This window comes from Felis catus, chromosome B3 (genome assembly GCF_018350175.1).
Source record: "Felis catus isolate Fca126 chromosome B3, F.catus_Fca126_mat1.0, whole genome shotgun sequence".
Lineage (NCBI taxonomy): Eukaryota > Metazoa > Chordata > Mammalia > Carnivora > Felidae > Felis > Felis catus.
The window spans coordinates 137086518-137105795 of record NC_058373.1 but is presented as its reverse complement, the minus strand read 5'-3'; the positions used below and the strand labels follow the sequence as shown (position 1 = coordinate 137105795).

Sequence of the window (19278 nt, the reverse complement as noted above, 5' to 3'; positions counted from 1 at the left end):
GGAGGCCTGGCGATCCCTGCTTGTGAGTATTTCACGTCCAAGCCGGGAGGGCGATGCTCACGGAGGATGCTGAGGGCCTCGTGTCCTACAGAGTAGACGGTGTCCCCGGAGGACAGTGAGAGCGTCGCGTCCTTCGTGCTGAAGGTCACTCACAGACACCGTTCAGCCCTCGTGCCCCGTAAGCTGAAGGGTGTGCGTGGAGGGTGGTGGGGCCCTGGTGTCCCGTGCTAAAGGAGGGTGGGCGGTGATCCATGAGACAAAATAAATCTACACTGGCACATGTAAGAAAAAGGCTACGGCAGGACGGAGAAGAAATAGGCGCCCAGGTGAGTTCTGTCGGCTCCTCAAAGCCCGGCTGCCCCAGGGTCACGGGAAACCGCGCCTCCTCACGGACCTTGGTGCCACGACACGTGATGCCTTCACGGGAGGCCAGGATAGGCTTTTTCCTGCCCGTGGCAATGAGCTGGTATGATCCCAAGGTGAAGTGGAAGATGAAATGAGTTAACATCCCTGAAAGTGTGTAAGAGCACACTTTCACGTTCTTGGACTCTGAGACGGGATGTACGGATGAGGTGTCTGGGCACCAAGGTCAAAGGTTTTCACTCCCGGAAGGAAGGCGAGGATCCCCTAAGAGATGCGGCTCAATCCTCTTTCCCACCAGCACGTGCCGTGTGTGATGGTTAATTTTGTGTCAACTCGGCCGGGGCAGGGCGGCCACATATGTAGTCAAGCGTTATTCTGGATGTTGCTGTTTTTGGAGGAGATCAATGTTTAAATTGGTGGACTTTGGGTAAAGCAGAATGTTCTCCATGATGTGGGTGGGCCTTATGCAATCCGTTGAAGGTCCACTGACAGACCTCCCCCAAGCAAGAGGGAATCTCACCAGCAGTCGCACTTGAACTACAACGTCTACTCTTCCTGGTTTCCGGCCTCATGGGCCCGCTCTGCAGATTTTGAACTTGTCATCGTCCATAATCAGTGCCCTAACATTTCTCTCACTCTCCCTCCCTCTTGCTCTCTGCTTGCTGTGGGCCAGGGACAGCGGAGACCCTGCCCGCATAAAATCGCTTTTGCTTCCCACCACAGCTGCAGGAGGGGGGCTCTGCCGTGCCAGTGTCTGGAATGGAATCCAAAATGCAAGGCTCCCAGGATTAGTTCTCCTTCCCCTAGCATGTGATAAGTTACTGCAAAGGGCTGAGTAACTTATGTGCAAGCCAAGCGTGAATTGGATTCCTATTAGGTGAGAAAAACAAAACAAAACAAAAAACTCTAGCCATATATATCAATTGTCTTGTTTATTTGTACTGCAAATGTGTCCTTACAAAACATCTAGTGGGTTCTCAGCACTGTTCTAGACCCAGGGGGAGGGTCTCAAATGTCGGTGGGTGTAGCAGACCCCATCAGTGCTTGGTCCAAATGTCCTTGACTTTCATCTCAACAGCGCACACTGACCGAGTCCTACCTTGGGCACCTACAGCTTTCCTCCCGGGGCTTTCTTGTGCGACACACACAGGACAGGCCAGAGGTGCCTCCAGTTCCCCCACCCCCCGCCCCCGCCAAGAAGCAGATTCAGTCTCCTGGGGGCCTTTGTGTTTTAAAGTGCCTGTTGTGGGAATGCAAGCTGGTGCAGCCACTCTGGAAAACAGTATGGAGGGTCCTCAAAAACTAAAAGCAGAACTACCCCACGACCCAGCAATTGCACTACTAGGCATTTATCCACGGGATACATGTGTGCTGTTTTGAAGGGACACAGGCACCCCCAAGTTTATAGCAACACTATCAACAATAGCCAAAGTATGGAGAGAGCCCAAATGTCCCTCGATGGATGGGATGGATAAAGAAAATGTGGTATCTATATACAATGGAGTACTACTCAGCAGTCAGAAAGAATGAAATCTTGCCATTTGCAACTACGTGGATGGAACTGGAGGGTATTATGCTAAATGAAATTAGTCAGAGAAAGACAAAAATCATATAACTTCACTCATATGAGGACTTTAAGAGACAAAACCGATGAACATGAGGGAAGGGAAACAAAAATAATATAAAAACAGGGAGGGGGACAAAACAGAAGAGACTCTTAAATATGGAGAACAAACAGGGTGGCTGGAGGGATTGTGGGAAGGGGGATGGGCTAAATGGGGAAGGGGCACTAAGGAATCTACTCTTGAAATCATCGTTGCGCTAGATGCTAACTAATTTGGATATAAATTTTAAAAAATAAAAAATAAAATTTAAAAAAAAAAGAGTGCCTGTTGATTGGGGCCACTGTGCCAACCTCGACGTGCTTTTGTTTTGCTTTATGCATATGATAATATAATTCTACTCTAACCTTTTAGTGTGGGCGGGGGTTTGTATAAATAAGATACTCGCTCTTTGTGAGAAATTAGATGAATGCAAAAATTTACAAAGAAGAACATAAAAGTCACCCCAAGGTGACTTGCCATCACCAAAATTTCACTCACACGAAATACTCATTTAGTTCCAGGCTTCGTTCTAGATCTTGGGTGATTCATGGTGAACAAGACTCAGTGATACCTTTTATGGGGATTCAAAATAGCAGGGGAGAAGATTTTGCTCCGTTTTCCAATTTCCTTCTATCTTTTTCTTTTTCTACATATGGACAATATTTGTTTAAAGCATCAGTAAAGGGATGCCTGGGTGGCTCAGTCAGTTAGGTGTCCAACTCTTGATTTTAGCTGAGGTCACGATCTCACGGTTCATGACATTGAACCCCGTGTCTGGCTCTGTGTTGGCCAAGAAGCCTGCTTGGGATTCTCTCTCTCCCTCTCCCTCTGCCCCTCCCCTGTGCCTACCCTCTTTCTAAAAAATAAATTTTTAAGTGTCAGTAAAGGATTAGAATGGTAAGAATCAATAAGATATTGGAGCCTCACCCCCCACTTCACGAGCAAGTAACTTAACCTCACGGAACCTCAGTGTCCCCATCTGTTAGGTAGGGATGATTGTGCCTCTCTCCCATTCTTTTTCCGTCCGGTTTTATCGAGAAATAACCCACGTACGTCGCTGTGTGTGTTCAAGGGGTGCAGCATGATGGTCGGGTTTACGCATGTGGTGAAATGATGACCCCAACAGGGGGCGTTAGCGTCTCGCATTCTTATCGTGAGGGTGATCTGGAAAGCACGCTGTCCGGAACCCACAAAACACCCGTGATGGTTCAGCAGCAACCGCATCGCCACCCCTGCCGTCATCACCGGTATCGGGATATCCTCAAGGGGAGTTGGGTCCGGAATCATGACTCACTGTAGGGCAGGCAGGCAGGACAGAGCCTTCAAAAAAAAAAAAAAAAAAGGTCCCTTCCTGTTCGCCGCGCACAGTCTTTGCACTGTTCCAGGAATGGACCTGGCAAATATTGACCAGGACGCTGTGACCCTCCGACACCATTTCCTGTGGGTAGGAAGCCACGCGGTGCTGACGACCCGGGGCCCCCAGCCCAGGGAGCTTTGCTGTGAGTACCTGGCTTATGCGGGGGTGGCTCTGCCCCTCTCTCTCCCTCCCTGTCCCTCTCTGTCCCTCCCCCCCCCCCTCCTCTGGCTTTGGCAGCAGGGAGAGGAGAAATGAGTCCCCTAAAGGAAAAATACGATGACGTACTGCTTCTGAGCTTTAAGTCGGAACTCCAGGTTTCAAGTGACCTTTTATGGAAAGCTTGGTCATCAGAAATTTTGAGAGAGGAACTCCCAGTATTCCTGGGAGAGACAAGAAAGCAGAGTAACACAGCCCAAAGCAAGACGACAACGTTGCTGCAGCAAATTTACTAGAGTCTCGGTTGTAGCAAAAGGCTTGAGCTTCAGAGCCCTTGTCTGGGATCCGAACCCCCCTCCAGCCACTTAACAGGTGCCTATCTGGAGCCTGCGGCCAGTGTCCCCATAGGCACAAGAAGGCACCAATACCTGTGTCTTAAGGCTCTTATACGGATTCAATCTAGTGACACGCGTGAAGCACCTTTTGCACCGCTGGCACTTAGGCCGGCCACTCTTCACTGCCTGTGACTGTTCTGGCATTTCGAGAACTTTCTCTCCCCCCCAACTCCACTAGCACCCCCTTCTCCAGTCTCTGAGACGATCCAAAAAAATAGCGGATCCCCCTGCATTTGAGAATACACCTGGCTGGGAGGAGGCTGTGATACACCAGATAAAATATCCCCACACAAAATAAACAGTAAGTGGGAATATCATCATTAATTACTGGCGTTCTTAGTTTTCCCCTGGGATCTTTCTGGAAGAGAACTAAAGAAATAGATTAGGTATAATTACACCCAGCTTCTGTAGAAAGCAGTGACAATTCAATTGCACGCTTCCTACCTGTCGGGTGTTTCACACACCGTATGCCTTGTAATCCTTAAGTGACTCCGCCCCCGGAAGGTGGGCATTGTCCTTTGCATTTTGCAAATGCGGACACTGCCGGTCAGAGAGTTTTCCTTCCCACAGTGGGATCCACAGATCCCACAGTGAGATACTGCAGAGCCTTAATTCAAACCCAAGCCCTCTGACTTTTCATCCTCTTGGGGAAATAGAACCTTCTGCAAGTCTGGCGATCCTTGGGGTGCAGAAGGGTAGAAAACGGTGAGTTCAGCGGGATAAAAAGAACCAACCAGTTTTATTACAGCTGTATTTCTTTTTTTTTTTTAATGTCTATTTATTTTTGAGAGAGAAGGAGAAAGCGCGCTAGTGGGGGAGGGGCAGAGAGAGGGGGACAGAGGATCAGAAGCAAAGCACAGAACCCAATGTGGGACTCAAACTCACAAGCCGAGAGATCGTGACCTGAGCTGACGTCGGACGCTTGCTGACTGAGCCACCCAGGTGCCCCACGGCAGCTGTATTCCTGATTTCCTCCAAGAGCAAACTGATTTTTAAATTGTTTCACTTCCCAGCGTGAATGGAACCTGACATTAAGGGAGCCCACCAGAGCTTTGCGGGAGGGAGGGAGGTCACGGCCTTGGGAAATCGCCCGCAGTACTTTGTCCAGCAAAGTTTCAACATAACTGATAATCAGGCTGTACTGGTCCCTCCCAACAACCGGCCTTTGGGGCATTTAGGGCCCCGAGTGCTATAAACCGTCTAAAAATACGATCTCTCCCACACCACCGTGGCATCTGTAAGGGATCCAGAAAACATTGGTTTGCGCAAACGGTGCCGATTAAGACACAAATGTGGGGCGCCTGGGAGACTCAGTCGGTTGAGCATCAGACTGCGGCTCAGGTCGCGACCTCACCGTTCGTGGGTTCAAGCCCCGCGTCGGGCTCTGTGCTGACGGCTCGGAGCCTGGAGCCTCCTTCAGATTCTGTGGTTCCCTCTCTCTCTGCCCCTCCCCCCCTTAAAAATAAATTTAAAACATTTTTTTTAAAAAAAAGACGCAAATGTTATCAAGACAGAGGAGCACCAAGAATCGTGTGGTCAGCGGAAGGGTCAGTTCTGAAGGGAGCAGGGGGACGACACTGTCCTTACTGAGGATATCGAGGTCCGGGGGGAGAGGGGGAGGGCTCCAAGTGGCCATGTGACAGCATGTGTGCTATGAAGATGTGCGGTGTGTGCATGGAGACCCTGAAAGGGCACTAGACGAGGGTCAGAATGAGCAGAGATCAGCCACGTCTATGCTGCAGCGTCACCTTGAGCTGGAGCTCCGTTCCACCCCCTGAGGAAGGAGTCTCCTGCCCCTGCACCACTTTGACTCCCTGGAAGCAGCTCGAAGGCTTCTCTGGCACATTCTATAACCTGAAGTATAAGAGAGACAGTATTCATTTCCTAGGGCTGCTGCCACAAAGCACCATACCCCGGGGGGTCTCAATGACAGACAGGTATGGCCCCACCGTCATGGCGGCCGGAAGTCCAAGATCAAGGTGTCCACAGTAGACCACTTCCTTCCGAGGCTGGGAGGGAGAACCCGCTCCAGGCTCCTCCCCGAGTTGCTGGGGGTTTGCTGGCCACCTCTGGCATCCTCGGCTGTAGGAGCATCACCCCGATCTCTGCCTTTGTCCTCACAGGGCTGTCTCCCTGTGTGCGAGTCTGTGCCCAAGTGTCCCCTTTGTAAAGGACACCAATCATATTAGATCGGGCCCATCTAATGACTTCATCTTAACTAATTGTACCTCAACTACCCCACTGCCAAACAAGATCGCATTCTGAGACACTGGGGAGTAGAGCTTCGAGCTATGAATTTGGGGGGTGCACAATTCAACACAGGTCAATAGGCATCTTCCCTAACCCTCTGCATCAATTAAGACACAGCCGCTGCATGTGACAAAGGCTGTATGTGACAGCTGCTGCTTCAGACAGCAAGTCTGATGGAGACAGAGTCGGTCTGTGCTCCCGGGCTCCGTCCATCGTGTGGCTTTGCCACCCCTCGTGGGTGGCCCGCATCCACCGGGCCCCCATGACTCACCACCACATCAGCACCCCAGCTAATGAAAACCCCAAACACTGGCAAACACTCCCCTTTCCTTGGGGACCTGACCCAAGAGTGGCTCCCATCATCCTCTCCCTTCCAACGGGCAAGAGTGGAAGTTGATGTGGCCACACCTCGGTGCTAGCAAGGCCCAGCGTCCCTCACTGTCACAGTGTCCTGAACATCTGCTCCGTAGTCACCCCAATCCTTGAAAGGTGATGAGTGATTCAAAGAAATACTTGAAAGAAGAAAAAGAAAGGAAAAAGGAAGGAAGGAGGAGGGAGGGGGAGGGAGGTCAGAGGTGGGGGGAGAGAGGAAGAGAGAATAAACCAGGGAAGTTCCTTTTTATAGCCCAAGTCCTTTTGTCAACAAAACCTTGTAGACGTATTAATAGTCACGCAGATTTAGGGCAGCTCTTCAGACTTGGGGGAGAGCGACAGAGCCCCGCCGGCTCACCTCCCACCTCGTCCTCTGCAGGGCCCCTCATGCCACCTGTGCGGGGTACAGCTTGGGCGTGAGGCTCACTGGGCGAGCAACGGGGACCCTGAGGTTCCGGATGCGGTAGAATGGCGTGTTCACTGTCTTGTTTTCAGAGGATGGGTCCAGCTTGGCTGTGGCTGCTGGGAGCAGCGATCCTGCCCTCTGTCCATTGTCGGCCCTTTCCTGCCCGTGGAGATAAGAGTCCGGGGGCGCCTCCAGCCCCCAGCGATCAGCTGTCCGCGCCAGCCCCCGCCTACCACAAAATCACACCGACCATCACCAACTTTGCCTTGCGCTTGTACAGGCAGCTGGCCGCAGAAGCCTCGGGCAACGTCTTCTTCTCCCCGGTGAGCATCTCTGCCACCCTGGCCCTGCTCTCTCTGGGGGCCCAGGCTGACACCCCGACTCAGATCCTGGAGGGCCTTGGCTTCAACCTCACGGAGATCTCGGAAGCGGACATCCACCGGGGTTTCCAGAGCCTCATCCACACCCTTGACCTGCCCAGCCCCAAACTTGAACTGAAAGTGGGCAACTCCTTGTTTCTGGACAAGCAGCTAAAGCCTCGGCAGCACTTTTTGGACACCGTCCGGGAGCTGTACGGAGCGTTTGCTTTTTCTGCCAACTTCACAGATTCCGCCACGACCAGGAGGCAGATTAACGAGTACGTGAGAAAGCAGACGTACGGGCAGGTGGCGGACTGCCTCCAGGAGTTCACGCGAGACACGCTCATGGTTGTCCTGAATTACATCTTCTTCAAAGGTGAGGGCTGGCTCGGGCCGAGTCCCTTCCGCCTCCTTGCCCCTGAAAGGCACCTGTCTTGAACTCTTGCAGCGGCTCCAAATATTTAAAGTGTCTGAGATGACTACTTCTTGACTTATCGACATTTGTTTGCTCTTGCCATTTCCTTCTGTTCCGTTTTTACTTATTTTTTGTTATACACCCTATCATACTCTCCTAGGAATAACTCCTTTTTCAGAAAAATTTTAGTTTTTATATGACTGTCTATCTTGAGCATAGACAAATTTTTTTAATGTTTATTTCTGAGAGAGAGCGAGAGATAGAGTGCGAGAGGGGGAGGAGCAGAGAGAGAGGGAGACACAGAATGCGAGGCAGGCTCCGGGCTCTGAGCTGTCAGCACAGAGTCCGGTGTGAGGCTCGATCCCATGAACCGCGAGATCCTGACCCGAGCCGAAGTCAGCCGTTCAACCGACTGAGCCACCCAGGCGCTCCCGAGCATAGAAAAGTGTATAGCATATTAAAACCACCATATACTCCCCCGCCAAGAATGAATGTTTACATTTTGCCATTGGCTTCAGATTTTTATTTTATTTTTTTAAAAAATGCAATGTTGCAGGTAGAGTTCACCTCCTTTTGCACCCTTCCCTGGTCCCATTTCCTCCCAGAGGCAACCACTGTCCTATGTGTTCGAAATTTTACCAGAATTGTATCATCCTGTACATATTACCTTGGGCTTATGTTCTAGTGCCCTCACCACATCTTAATTTGTGTGAACAGCTTATTAGCCCATTGTGACTGCCGTGTGAACACTCGCTCCCTGTAGGGCTCATTTCTTCTACTCGGGTTATTTCCTGACTTAGTAGCATGTATCTCGATTGTGATACTAGGAAAGTGAGCTCCTCCATTGTTTTAAACTCAGGTCCATTCAGATGTTTGTTTTTACCTGATGTTTGTGTCTCTTCCGGGATCCACGTTACGCTGGATCGCCACGTCATTGGGGGCTCCTCTGGACTGTGACGGTTTCTCAGACTTTCCTTGCTTGTAATGACCTTGCCAGTTTCGAACAGTGCCGGCAAGGTACTTCGTAGCATGTCTGTAAGTTGGGACTTGCTTGTTTTTCTCGTGATTAAAACTGGGGTAACGGGACGTGGAGAGGAGGGCCACACAGGGGAAGGGCCATTGTTATCACATCACCCCAAGGATACGTACTCTCGGCGTGACTTACCGCTGTTGATGTTGACTTGGACCATCCGGCTAAGGTCACGCCCGTCATATTTCTCTGTTGTAAAGTTACCCTTTTCCGAATTGCCAGACTGTGCTCTTTGGAGGAAGTCACCGTGCCCACCCCACACTTCGGGAGTGGGAAGTTATGTTCCCTCTTCTTGAGAAAGGAGGACCTACCTCAATTATTTGGAATTCTTCGGTATGGGAGATTTTTCTCTTCTCTCACATTTATTTATTCAATCATTTGCTTACATCATTAGGGACTCAAGGGTATGCGTTTCATATTCTGGGTTGTAATCGACTAATACTTAGTTTTGTTGCTTACAATTTTCTGGCACTGATCATCAGGAGAACTTTTCAGTTGGTTCCTTGATATGCCCCCATCATTGCTGATTTTCCTTCCTTTCTGGAGCACTTCCTTGCTTTCTGGCAGGACACCTCAAGCTCATCTTTTATAACTCCTGCCCCACCCCACCCCACCCCCGCCCCAGAAAACGTCTCTGTCTCTCCATGCTGCCATCTAGCTGATTCCTTCCGCCCAATTTCCCTTTTACTAATTACCTCAAAAGCCATGATGCTTGTTATTTCAAACCCGTCCACTGAGTTCTCAATCTCACTGACTGTATTTTCGCCTTGAGGTCTTAGTTTTTCAAATCTGCCTATTGTTTTGTTCCAGTGGCCCATCTGATGAATTTCAGTCCTTCCGTGTTTTTAACACACTTTACAAAATGTCTTTCGGATTATCCCATTATCTGGAGATCTTGAGCTGTGAATTATTGGGTGCATTACCCCAACTGCTTCTCTTTCAGGAGAGGATTGAGATTTTCAGCTGTGAGCTCATCTTCAGTGGAAATTATCTTTTTGTGAGTGTCTTATGGCCTGTTGTGGCAAGGTCTCTGGGAGACAATTTCACATTTGCCTCCGGTGTAGTCTTATTGGTTTCCCTGGTTCTATTTTAATTTCTAGGTTGGGGAGTCCCTGCACCGAATGAGTAATAACAACAAAGAACCCAGAGCAGGTGACTCCTCCCATCTACCCCCAGCCTGGGAATGCGGTGACCTATCCTACGTCATCCCTGGGCTGCTTGACAGAGTTTTGCAATCCAGTCTTCCCGGACGGGGAAGGGATTGCCTTTCGTAGCTTTTGACTATTTGCAGAGAGATCGGTCCCGAGCGTGGTCGTGAATTTTATTTATTTCCTCTGGGAAGGCATTAAGCACCACCCCTGAAGGGCTGTATCTGATTCTGATAACCCCTGAGCCAAATGGCTTCCAAATCAGAGACACACATTCCTGCTTTGTATCTGGAAGCTTTGAGTCTTGTTGAACTCAGCTGTTTGTTTATTTATTTATTTATTTATTTATTTATCTATTTTTCCATTAGAGCAAAGGAAGAGCTGGGAGAGGGAACTTACTTGAGTTTCTTCTTGGGGAACAGTGCTTGTGGCGGGTGACAGCATGGGGACCCAGGCGAGACCGGCACTTGCAGCAGATGACCTTGTCATAGTCCCATTCCTGGGCCGGCTGGCGGTGGGAAGGCCCAGCGATGCCACCTCCCAGGTGACACAGCGAGCACAGGGTGACTCTTCCTGGACATCGTAGCCTGAGAGAGGACGGCCATCCTCCAGCTGTTTGCCCGCAAAACTTAGATGCCCCCCCCTTGTCTTGGAGTTTTGGCTTTGACATTCTCAGGGGTGTCACTGGGCTCGACCGTGATGGTGATGGGCCTGCCCGTCAAGGTCTTCACAAAGCTCTGCCTCTCTGCATCTGCCACAAGGCCACGGCCCCCAAACCACTCAGCCGCCTAGTCAAAGGGAAAGAGAGGTCAAGTATGTTTAAAATGTTGGCCGAGTGAATGATTTCAAGTCGAACTTAGGTCTCGTTTTGAGGCCTCTAGGAACGGTATTCATTAATTTGTTTTCAAATATACATCGAAATTAGAGAAAGACAAATACCGTATGACTTCACTCTTATGTGGAATTTAGGATACAAAACAGATGAACACAAGGAAGAGAAGCAAAAATAATATAAAAACAATATAAAAATAATATAAAAACAAGGGGGGCAAAACACAGCCGACTCTCATGTTTAAATACAGAGAACAAACTGAGGGCTGCTGGAGGGCTTGTAGGTGGGGGGATGGGCTCAACGGGCCAGGAGCATTAAGGAAGACACTTGGTGGGGTGAGCACTGAGTGTGACACATAGGGGATGAATCTCAGGAATCTATTCCTGAAATCATCATTGCACTATATGCTAACTTGGATGTAAATTTAAAAATAAATAAATTAATGAATGAATTAATTAAATATACATCAAGTACTTACTACGTTTCAGGGACTTTGTTAGTGTCTTGGGGAACTCTATGAATAAGATAGAGTTTTCCTATCCTTACGTAGCTCATAGTCCCAGGAGAGCTGCAAATGACTAAAAAGGCAATTGCAACTCAATGGGACAGTAAGTTCTGCTTGAGTCGGCATGGGTGCCGTGGAGTGCTCGAAAGATACAGCTTTCCAGACTTGGGGAGTGCGGGAAGGCTTCCTGGAAGAGAAGGCATCCAAGCGGAGACATGAAGAGTGAGTTGGATTTACTCAAGCCAAGAGGCCGTAAGAGAGGTGGGGAAAAGAGGGTTCAGGTTGAAAGCCCAGTGCGTGCAGAGGTCCAAGGAAAAGAAAAAACTATGGCACTTTCAAGGAACTGAAATGAATCTAGTCGGACTAGAACACAGAACACAAGAGCGCAGTGCCTGGGGGACAGTATCAAGAGTTGCGATGAAAGGATAAGCAGGAGCTGTGTGGAGAATTCTAGGATTTACCTGTAGGATACCAGAATTACCAAGAAGTTTGAAGCAGTGGCGTGGCATGATCACATCTGTTTTAAAACGATCAGTCTGGCTACAATCTGGAAAATGGTTTGGAGGAGAGGAAGGGTGGGAGAACAGAGACTAGTCAGGAGGTTCTCGAAGGGCTCCAAAGTAAGGAAGGTGGGCGCTTTGGATAAAGTTGCAGCCTTGGAGGTGGAATCGGCAATACTTGGCCGCTGATGGGATGTGGGCAAGAGGGACAGGATGAGCCAGCTTCCCATCACCAAGACCAGGGCTCTCAGGAGGCCAAGTCCGGAGGCTGTGGTGCGTGGAGACCGTAAGGAGAAAGAGAGGATACTGCACACGTGGACAAGGCTGTGACCCACAGATGCCACATTTCTGTGTCTTAATGAGCTTTTTGGCATGATACGTAACATTTTATTAACTGAAATCTTTCTCCTTTGTCAACCTGAGTATTAGGAAGTTCAGAGGTGGCAGGGCGGGGGGGGGGGGGGGCTCTTGACCTTCTCTGTAGGAGATGGTTTAGCGTGGCAGTGAAGGGTCAAGTCAGTGTTTGCAAAGAACATGAGCTGTGGAGCCGGTCAAGCTCTAGTCCCTGTTCTACCACCTAATGGCTCTGCAAACTGGGTATGCTTCTATAAATTCCCAGGGACCCAGGTTCTCATTGCTGACATGGAGATCCTAATACTTGTTTAATATTAATGTTCATGCAAGTGTAAAGAGATAATGCCTTGCACATGGAAGGTAAAAGAACATGTTAGCTTCTTGAAAGTTACATTGCTCTGAAATGGAACAAAATCGTAGACCATTGGAGCTTAAGTGCTGGGGGGCTCACTCTGGCGGCTGAGCCGGCCCTAAATTCTGGCCCCCTGATTCTATATCCACGCCACTTCTCTGCCTTATATTTATATACACCCCAAGAGGAAATCACCAAACCAGTGCGGCTTAGTACGTGTCTGCCCCCAGTTGCTCTCTTGGAGTGTGTTCTCATAGTTTTGTGGATTTTGTGTCCTAAGCTAAGTGGAAGCATCCTTTCGATCGCTACCAGACCCAGAAGCAAGAAAGCTTCTTTGTGGACGAGCGGACCTCCGTCCACATCCCCATGATGCACCAGAAGGAAATGCACAGATTCCTCTATGACCAGGAAATGGCTTGCATGGTCCTGCAGATAGAATACAGTGGAAACGCCCTGGCCCTGCTGATCCTCCCCGACCCAGGGAAAATGGAGCAGGTGGAGGCAGCTCTGGAGCCAGAGACCCTGAGAAAATGGGATCGATGGCTTCTGCCCAGGTAAGTGTCAGAGCAGAAGGACCCCGGCAGACTTGAGTCAAGAATCCAGGCCGGCCTTGATCAATGCCAACTGCAAAAGCCCAACCCCTAGGTTTGGCTCATTATTCTGCCCTTCAACTAACCTATGTGGGTTTGGGGCAATTTTCTTGCCTTTTGGGTCTCCAATTGCCTCAAATGTCAAATGAGGTCATAATAACTGCCCCCATTGGGTTGCTTGGAAGATTGATCAAGTTAATACATATAAAGTCCTGAGACTGGTCACGATAAGTGCTCAGCAGGCATGCATCATTTGTATCCCTTCCCGAGGGTTTCTCTGGCCAACTGTCCTTCCTCTGGTTTCTCCCTTTTTCCCGAATGATTTACCACCAGAATGTAGCGAAGTGTAGGCAAAAAAAAAAAATCAGATGAAGGACAATTATTAAGAATACTTACGACTCCCACGGAACAGTGTATATTTCTCAAAAGAGCTCCTACTTTTTTTAGTTTACTTAAAAATTCATTTGACCAGGGGCGCCTGGGTGGCGCAGTCGGTTAAGCATCCGACTTCAGCCAGGTCACGATCTCACGGTCTGTGAGTTCGAGCCCCGCGTCGGGCTCTGGGCTGACGGCTCAGAGCCTGGAGCCTGTTTCCGATTCTGTGTCTCCCTCTCTCTCTGCCCCTCCCCCGTTCATGCTCTGTCTCTCTCTGTCTCAAAAATAAATAAACGTTAAAAAAAAAATTAAAAAAAAAATTCATTTGACCAAAACTTAGAAGAAAGGGATACCACTACCTGTGACCCAGTTGCGAGAATCTCCATGAACAGTGTAGGTTTTATTTAGGTGCCCAATCTGCTAGTGCACCTCCTGGGTGGTGTAATGCTGAATCAACAGGAGTGAGGGATTCTGTTTTCCTCTCTCTCTGTCCCTCCCCCACCCTCACTCTCTGTCTCTCAAAATAGACGAACTTAAAAAAGAAAAGGAAAGAGAGTATCTGTTCTCTCTCTCAATTCGGTGGGTGGACTGGGCTCGGCCGAGTGGTTCTCACTTGGGGCTTTCCTGCACTAGAGTCAGATGCTGGCTGGGGTTAGAGCATTGAAGCCCCAGGTGTCTCCTGGGCTGACTCCTCAGATAAGGGCTGAACAGGTGTCTCTCTCTCCGTGCAGCGTCTCCAGGAGACTAGCTTGGGCTCCTGCACGGCAGCTTGGTGCAGCTGATGTTGTTATATGGCAGCTCAGGTCTCCGGGAAGGGGTGTTCCAAAAGACAGGCAGCGAAAATTCCTGCTCTTTTAAGATCTGGGCTCCAAAGTGTCTCTTCTGTCATATTCTTTTGGCCGGAGCAGTCACGGAGCCCACCCTGGTGTGGGGGTGGGGTGCATATACCAAAACTCCTGATGGCCGACTTGAAGTTCTAATACGCCATCACTTGGTAGGTACCCAGCCACCCTTGTGCCCACAGGAGCCTCCCCTCAGCTCCCCAACCGCACTGAGGGGTAGGAAAAGGTGTTTGTGTTTGGGCAGAGATTCAAGTACCAAGTAAAAGAGACAGAGGGCAAGGACCTCTGCCCTTGAGAGGACGAGAAGAGAATAGCCCTGTTGTCTATGAATCCACGTAGCTGTGGCCAGTTTCTGATTCCAGCCCCATATTCTCAAGCCCCCCCTGGGGTGAGCTTGTCCCTTCCCCCCAGCACAGAAGGAAATACCATAGCATCTTCTAGACCAACAGATTTTCCCTCCAGAAGGTCTGTTTTGACCTCTCGCTCTGACTTTCACGAAGCAAGACCAACTGAAGTTATTTTTCTAAACCTTGGACGTCCCCTGCTCCTGGTTCTGACGCCAGAAAGTTATGATACCACAGCAACACTGGGCGGCTTTCCGACACGAATAGTTCAGACTGCCAGGCCTCCCTCCGTTCAGCTGTGAGGAAGGTTCGCTTGCCCAGGGGACTCGGGCTCACTGGTACCTGTTCATTCCTCATTTATGTGGGTCGAACATCTGCTGTGTGTTGGGCTCTCAGCCAGAGACCCCTCTGCTAGACTCGACTCAGACCCCTTCATGGGCTGGGCCTGCCCTCGGGGCTCCCTGCGGACAGTTCGCCGAGTGGGCCGAGATAGCCTTGTTTTCTGTTTCCCATGACCTTCCCCTGCTGTTCAACCCTTGACTTCCAACTCCCTCGTACTCCCACTGGGCATCCGGACACTCCTATTGCCCCAGAAGTTAACTGGCAAGGACGTGATCGGCAGCTTTAGGGTCTGAATTCATCAGAAGCAAAGGTTTCCAAGCGGGTTCTTACCTAGCCCAGCTTGCAGGTGCCCTGCTCTGGCAACAGTCAAGCAATAATCGAGAAGAATCCCAAGAATGGAAGGACAGACTCAGTGTCAAAGGAGACTTGTGACTTTACCACGAGCAGGGTGCTGATCTGATGGCAAAGGCCAGTCGTAGGGCAGAGATTGGCCCACATTCTACACACGCTTTCGGTCGTAAGATCCCCACGATGGCCCGAGGCCCAGACAGGAAGAGCTGACAGTGGCTTGTATTAGGGGGTTCCCAGCAGACGGATTCAGGATTCAGTTCTGAAGCGGGGCCAGCAGAACCTGACGATCAATTGGATACGGAGGTGGGAGAATGTTAGCAGTATTTACCTTGCGTGGCTGTTATTTGCATTTGATCAGTTAAGCCTTGTGAAATCCCTTGCCCGATGTAGAAAGTCCTCCAAAAACGTGCCCGAGATGAGGACACATGGCCATGCTGGGAGTCTTCTCAGATCCAAACACAGGAGGGCTGAGGAGGTCACAAGAGGTCTGGAAAGGTCCGAAGAGGAGGGAGCTGCAGGGGGGGTGGGGGGTGGAATGTTCTCGCACAGCAGGGAATATTGTGGTAGGACCGGCTCCCCCTCACCCTGGGAAACGCTTCTCCCTCCCAAAGCTGGGGACGGCCTACAGACCGGGCGGGAGCAGCACAGTTAATGAGACCACACCACCTCTCTGTCTGATTCTCCCTCCAGCCTGTTGGATTTACACCTGCCAAGGTTTTCCATTTCTGGAACATACCACCTTGAAGAAATACTTCCCCACATTGGTCTCACCAACATCTTCAACCTAGAAGCTGACTTATCAGGAATCACTGAGCAGCTCAACAAAACCATCTCCCGGGTAAGGTGGTAAACGTGGACGGAGGGGACAGTCTTTTCTCCTTTCAAGTGTGCGTTTGAAAGTCAAGTTTCCCTTTTCTTTTCCTATTCTGGGTCTGGATCACAGTCCACAAGGCTTATTTTCAGGGACAGCACTCTTTCCACCTCTCCTCCCTATCCTTTGGAGCAGGGACACTGAGTCCTGAAGAGACACCCACTAGGGGTCATCCACAGTGCCAGAACTTTCCAGGTGTGGGAAAAGCTTTGCCTTCATTCCCCATACTTCCCCAAGGGCAGGCATTGAAACTCCATCTGTCTTTGTTATAGTTAGAGAGAGTAGTGGGGCATGAATACAAAAATGAGACCCGTAAGCCCCAAATCTCAGCGCATTATGGCGACAGTGGCTTATTCCTGTCTACGGTACATGTCAGAGGTATGTTACTACCACAGGCCTGTGGACTTACTTCACACTGCGTCTCCCTTCCAGGATGCAGGAGGAAGGAGAAGTCCCTATTTGGGACACGCCATTCCCACGGTGATGGGAAAAAAGCAAGAGAAACTGTGTGATCGCTCTCCGCGTTTCTCTTCACCGTGGCCTATGTCAAGGCCCCTCACGTGCTGCTGGCCAAAGCAAGTCCCGTAGTCAAGACGGCCATCAGTGCGGTGGGTCTGTGTTCTCTTCCAGAAGGAGGCCATTGGTAGTCACAAGGCGTGGGTGGGGATCCATGACTCTCTAATAGGAAGAGAGAGTTAACCACTGGGAATAACCATGCAGTTTTCCTTCCCTGCTCTATCTTTTATGTTTTAGGAGAGAGTCATTAATTGTCGCTTGAGTCTTTGTTATAATTTTTTTTTTTTTGAGGGAGAGAGAAAAGACGGAAGTGAGTGAGGGGCAGAGAAAGAGAGAATCCCAGGCAGGGCAGAGGGAGAGAGAGAGAAGCAGGGCTCACACAAAGCAGGGCTCGAGCTCACCCAAAGCTGGGCTTGTGCTCACCTGATGTGGGACTCGAACTCACGAACCGTGAGATTATGACCCGAGCTGAAGGCAGAGGCTTAACGACACCCAGGCACCCTTTGCTACAAACTTCATAAGGAAAGCATTCTGTCTTTTGCTTGGGAAAGATCAGCTGAGATCAGGAATGTAAAACAAGACAATAGGGAGTGTGTGCACGGGAGTGTGTACGTGCACGGCAGTGTGTACGTGCACGGGAGTGTGTGTGTGCACGGGAGTGTGTGTGTGCACGGCAGTGTGTGCGTGCACGGGAATGTGTGTGTGCACGGGAGTGTGTACGTGCATGTGTGTGAACAAGAAGGAAAAGAAATAACTTGGCTTTTTAAAGAACTTATTTCTCAGTGTATCCCTTCGTAGAACTTTTTAGAAGTGAAAGGGATTGTCAAGGCCAAAATTTTTCAGCTTTTTTTTAAAGCCTCAGAATCCTTTCTTCCAAAGAAACTGTGTGACAATGAGGGTTAAAAAAAAAAAAAAAAAGGAATCTTCTCACAGAGCAGGATAGAAGGTTTGGCACATCAGACAACCCGGTTCCCGGAGCTCATGTTAAAAACCAGTGATTTAGGCTGAGCAGGTCTTTATAGAGAAGAGGCGACCGAGGCTTAGAGAATGGGCGTGCAGCTCGGAGCGGAAAATGGCCCTCAGCCCGTGTCGCCTGTGCCCAGACGCTTCTGTCTTGCTCCCAGAACTTGCCGTTGGGAGTTTGCGGCCAGGTTCATGCTCAGCCCGGCTCAAGCCCATCTGTCTTCCGCCAGAGAGCAAACAGCACCATCAAGGCCAGCCCCCGGGATGTGGAAGAGGGAAGAAGCAAGAAAAACAAAGGCTGCAGTTGCCTCCATGGAAGGGGCCTGAGGGGGTGACTCTACCTCCATCTCCCTAGAACCACACCAGGTGGGATCTGTTCCCTGAAAGCACCCGGGGCTGATGCTGTCCCTGTCCCCTTCTCCCCCTCCAGGTGTCACACAAGGCGGCAGTGGACATGAACGTGTGGGGAACCAGGGCAGCGGCTGCCTCGGGCCTGCTCTCTCAGCCTCAGGCTCTGAACACAACTCGGGCCCCACAGGCACGTTTCAACAGGCCTTTCCTGGTGCTCTTTTGGGAGGTGACCACTCAGAGTTTGCTCTTCCTGGGGAAAGTCGTCAACCCGGCTGCAGGGTGACCGTAGTGGGAGGCCGGGTGGCGGTTTGTCTGCCCCGGAACAATCAGGAAGGCCGGCAGATGGGCAGCCTGCACCGTGGGCTGCCATGAGGAGCAGTTACTCAGTGTGAAAAGATCCCAATAAAGTCGACCTTGGGTTTTGTGAACATTGAGGTGCAATGTTTACAAGGGAAGGTCAGCGTGCAGAGCAGCCTTGAGCCGTATGTCCTACGGTCTCATGGAAGCCAGGATAGACCGTGATTGGATGGTCAAAAATGAAAATGGCTCATGCAGTACCCACCCCCCCACCATGGGAGATGCCCACCACCCCTTCCATCACAGCCGGTCTTTCCTGAGGGTCCCAGGAAAAGGCACAAAGGACATCAGGAGGAATGAGGAGATTTCTCCCTTCACGGTGGCTGACCTCGGCTCTACCGCCAAGTGAGGCCATCCTGAAATGTCAGGGACCCCGGTGTCAGGGACGAGATCACTTTCAGAGGAGATTGGGGCCAGGGCAGGGGCTCCAAATCACGCTCTGTGAAAAGAAGGGGGGCGGGGTGGGGATGGCCAGTGCGATAATGGGCCAATGCAGCATGGGAGGTCAAATGCCCAAGGGCAAGACGAAAGAAAGTGCGAGGGTCAACATGGCCGGGTGGGCACAAACGTGGTCTGTGGGATGTACTGGGGAGCCATAACCAGTTGCAATGGAGCACCTTTAGCGGTTGGAGGCTCCCTCCACTGCCACAAGCGCCCCTCCAGTCTCAAGGAGGCATCTGTCTGAATCTACTGGGGGAACCCAAAGGATGTCAACCTAGCTGCACGTATGTGCCACGCATGTGACAAGACTCATCCCCATAGTGAAGTTGGTACCAAGACCTAGAGGGTGGCTGCAGGTGGTTCACATCTAGGAAGGAGTCATCGCAACAAGTGTCGTTGGAAGAAATACTCCCATCCACACCCTAGGAAGGTCAGACTTGAGTTGGATCCTGAAAACCAGGTAAACCACAAATAAAAGGTAAGAAGGTAAGACAGTCTAGGGGAGGGTGGAGACCCTCTATGGGTAAAGGAGAAAGG

The 19278-nt window shown here is 50.4% G+C and overlaps 1 protein-coding gene across 2 annotated transcripts; it reads left to right on the top strand.

The window, feature by feature from the left end:
- Nucleotides 1-3311: 3311 nt before the first annotated feature.
- On the top strand, nucleotides 3312-18371 carry SERPINA11 (serpin family A member 11). 2 transcript variants are annotated; one of them, XM_006933077.3, is made up of 5 exons: nucleotides 3312-3466; nucleotides 6993-7638; nucleotides 12679-12952; nucleotides 15933-16080; nucleotides 18023-18371. In XM_006933077.3, exons 2-5 carry the CDS (start codon nucleotides 6996-6998, stop codon nucleotides 18224-18226), a joined length of 1269 nt encoding a protein of 422 aa, XP_006933139.2. In that variant the 5' UTR covers nucleotides 3312-3466; nucleotides 6993-6995; the 3' UTR covers nucleotides 18227-18371. The 2 variants fall into 2 exon arrangements, with proteins under 2 accessions (XP_006933139.2, XP_019689144.2); XM_019833585.2 differs by lacking the exon at nucleotides 3312-3466 and adding an exon at nucleotides 4426-4580.
- Nucleotides 18372-19278: the final 907 nt, after the last annotated feature.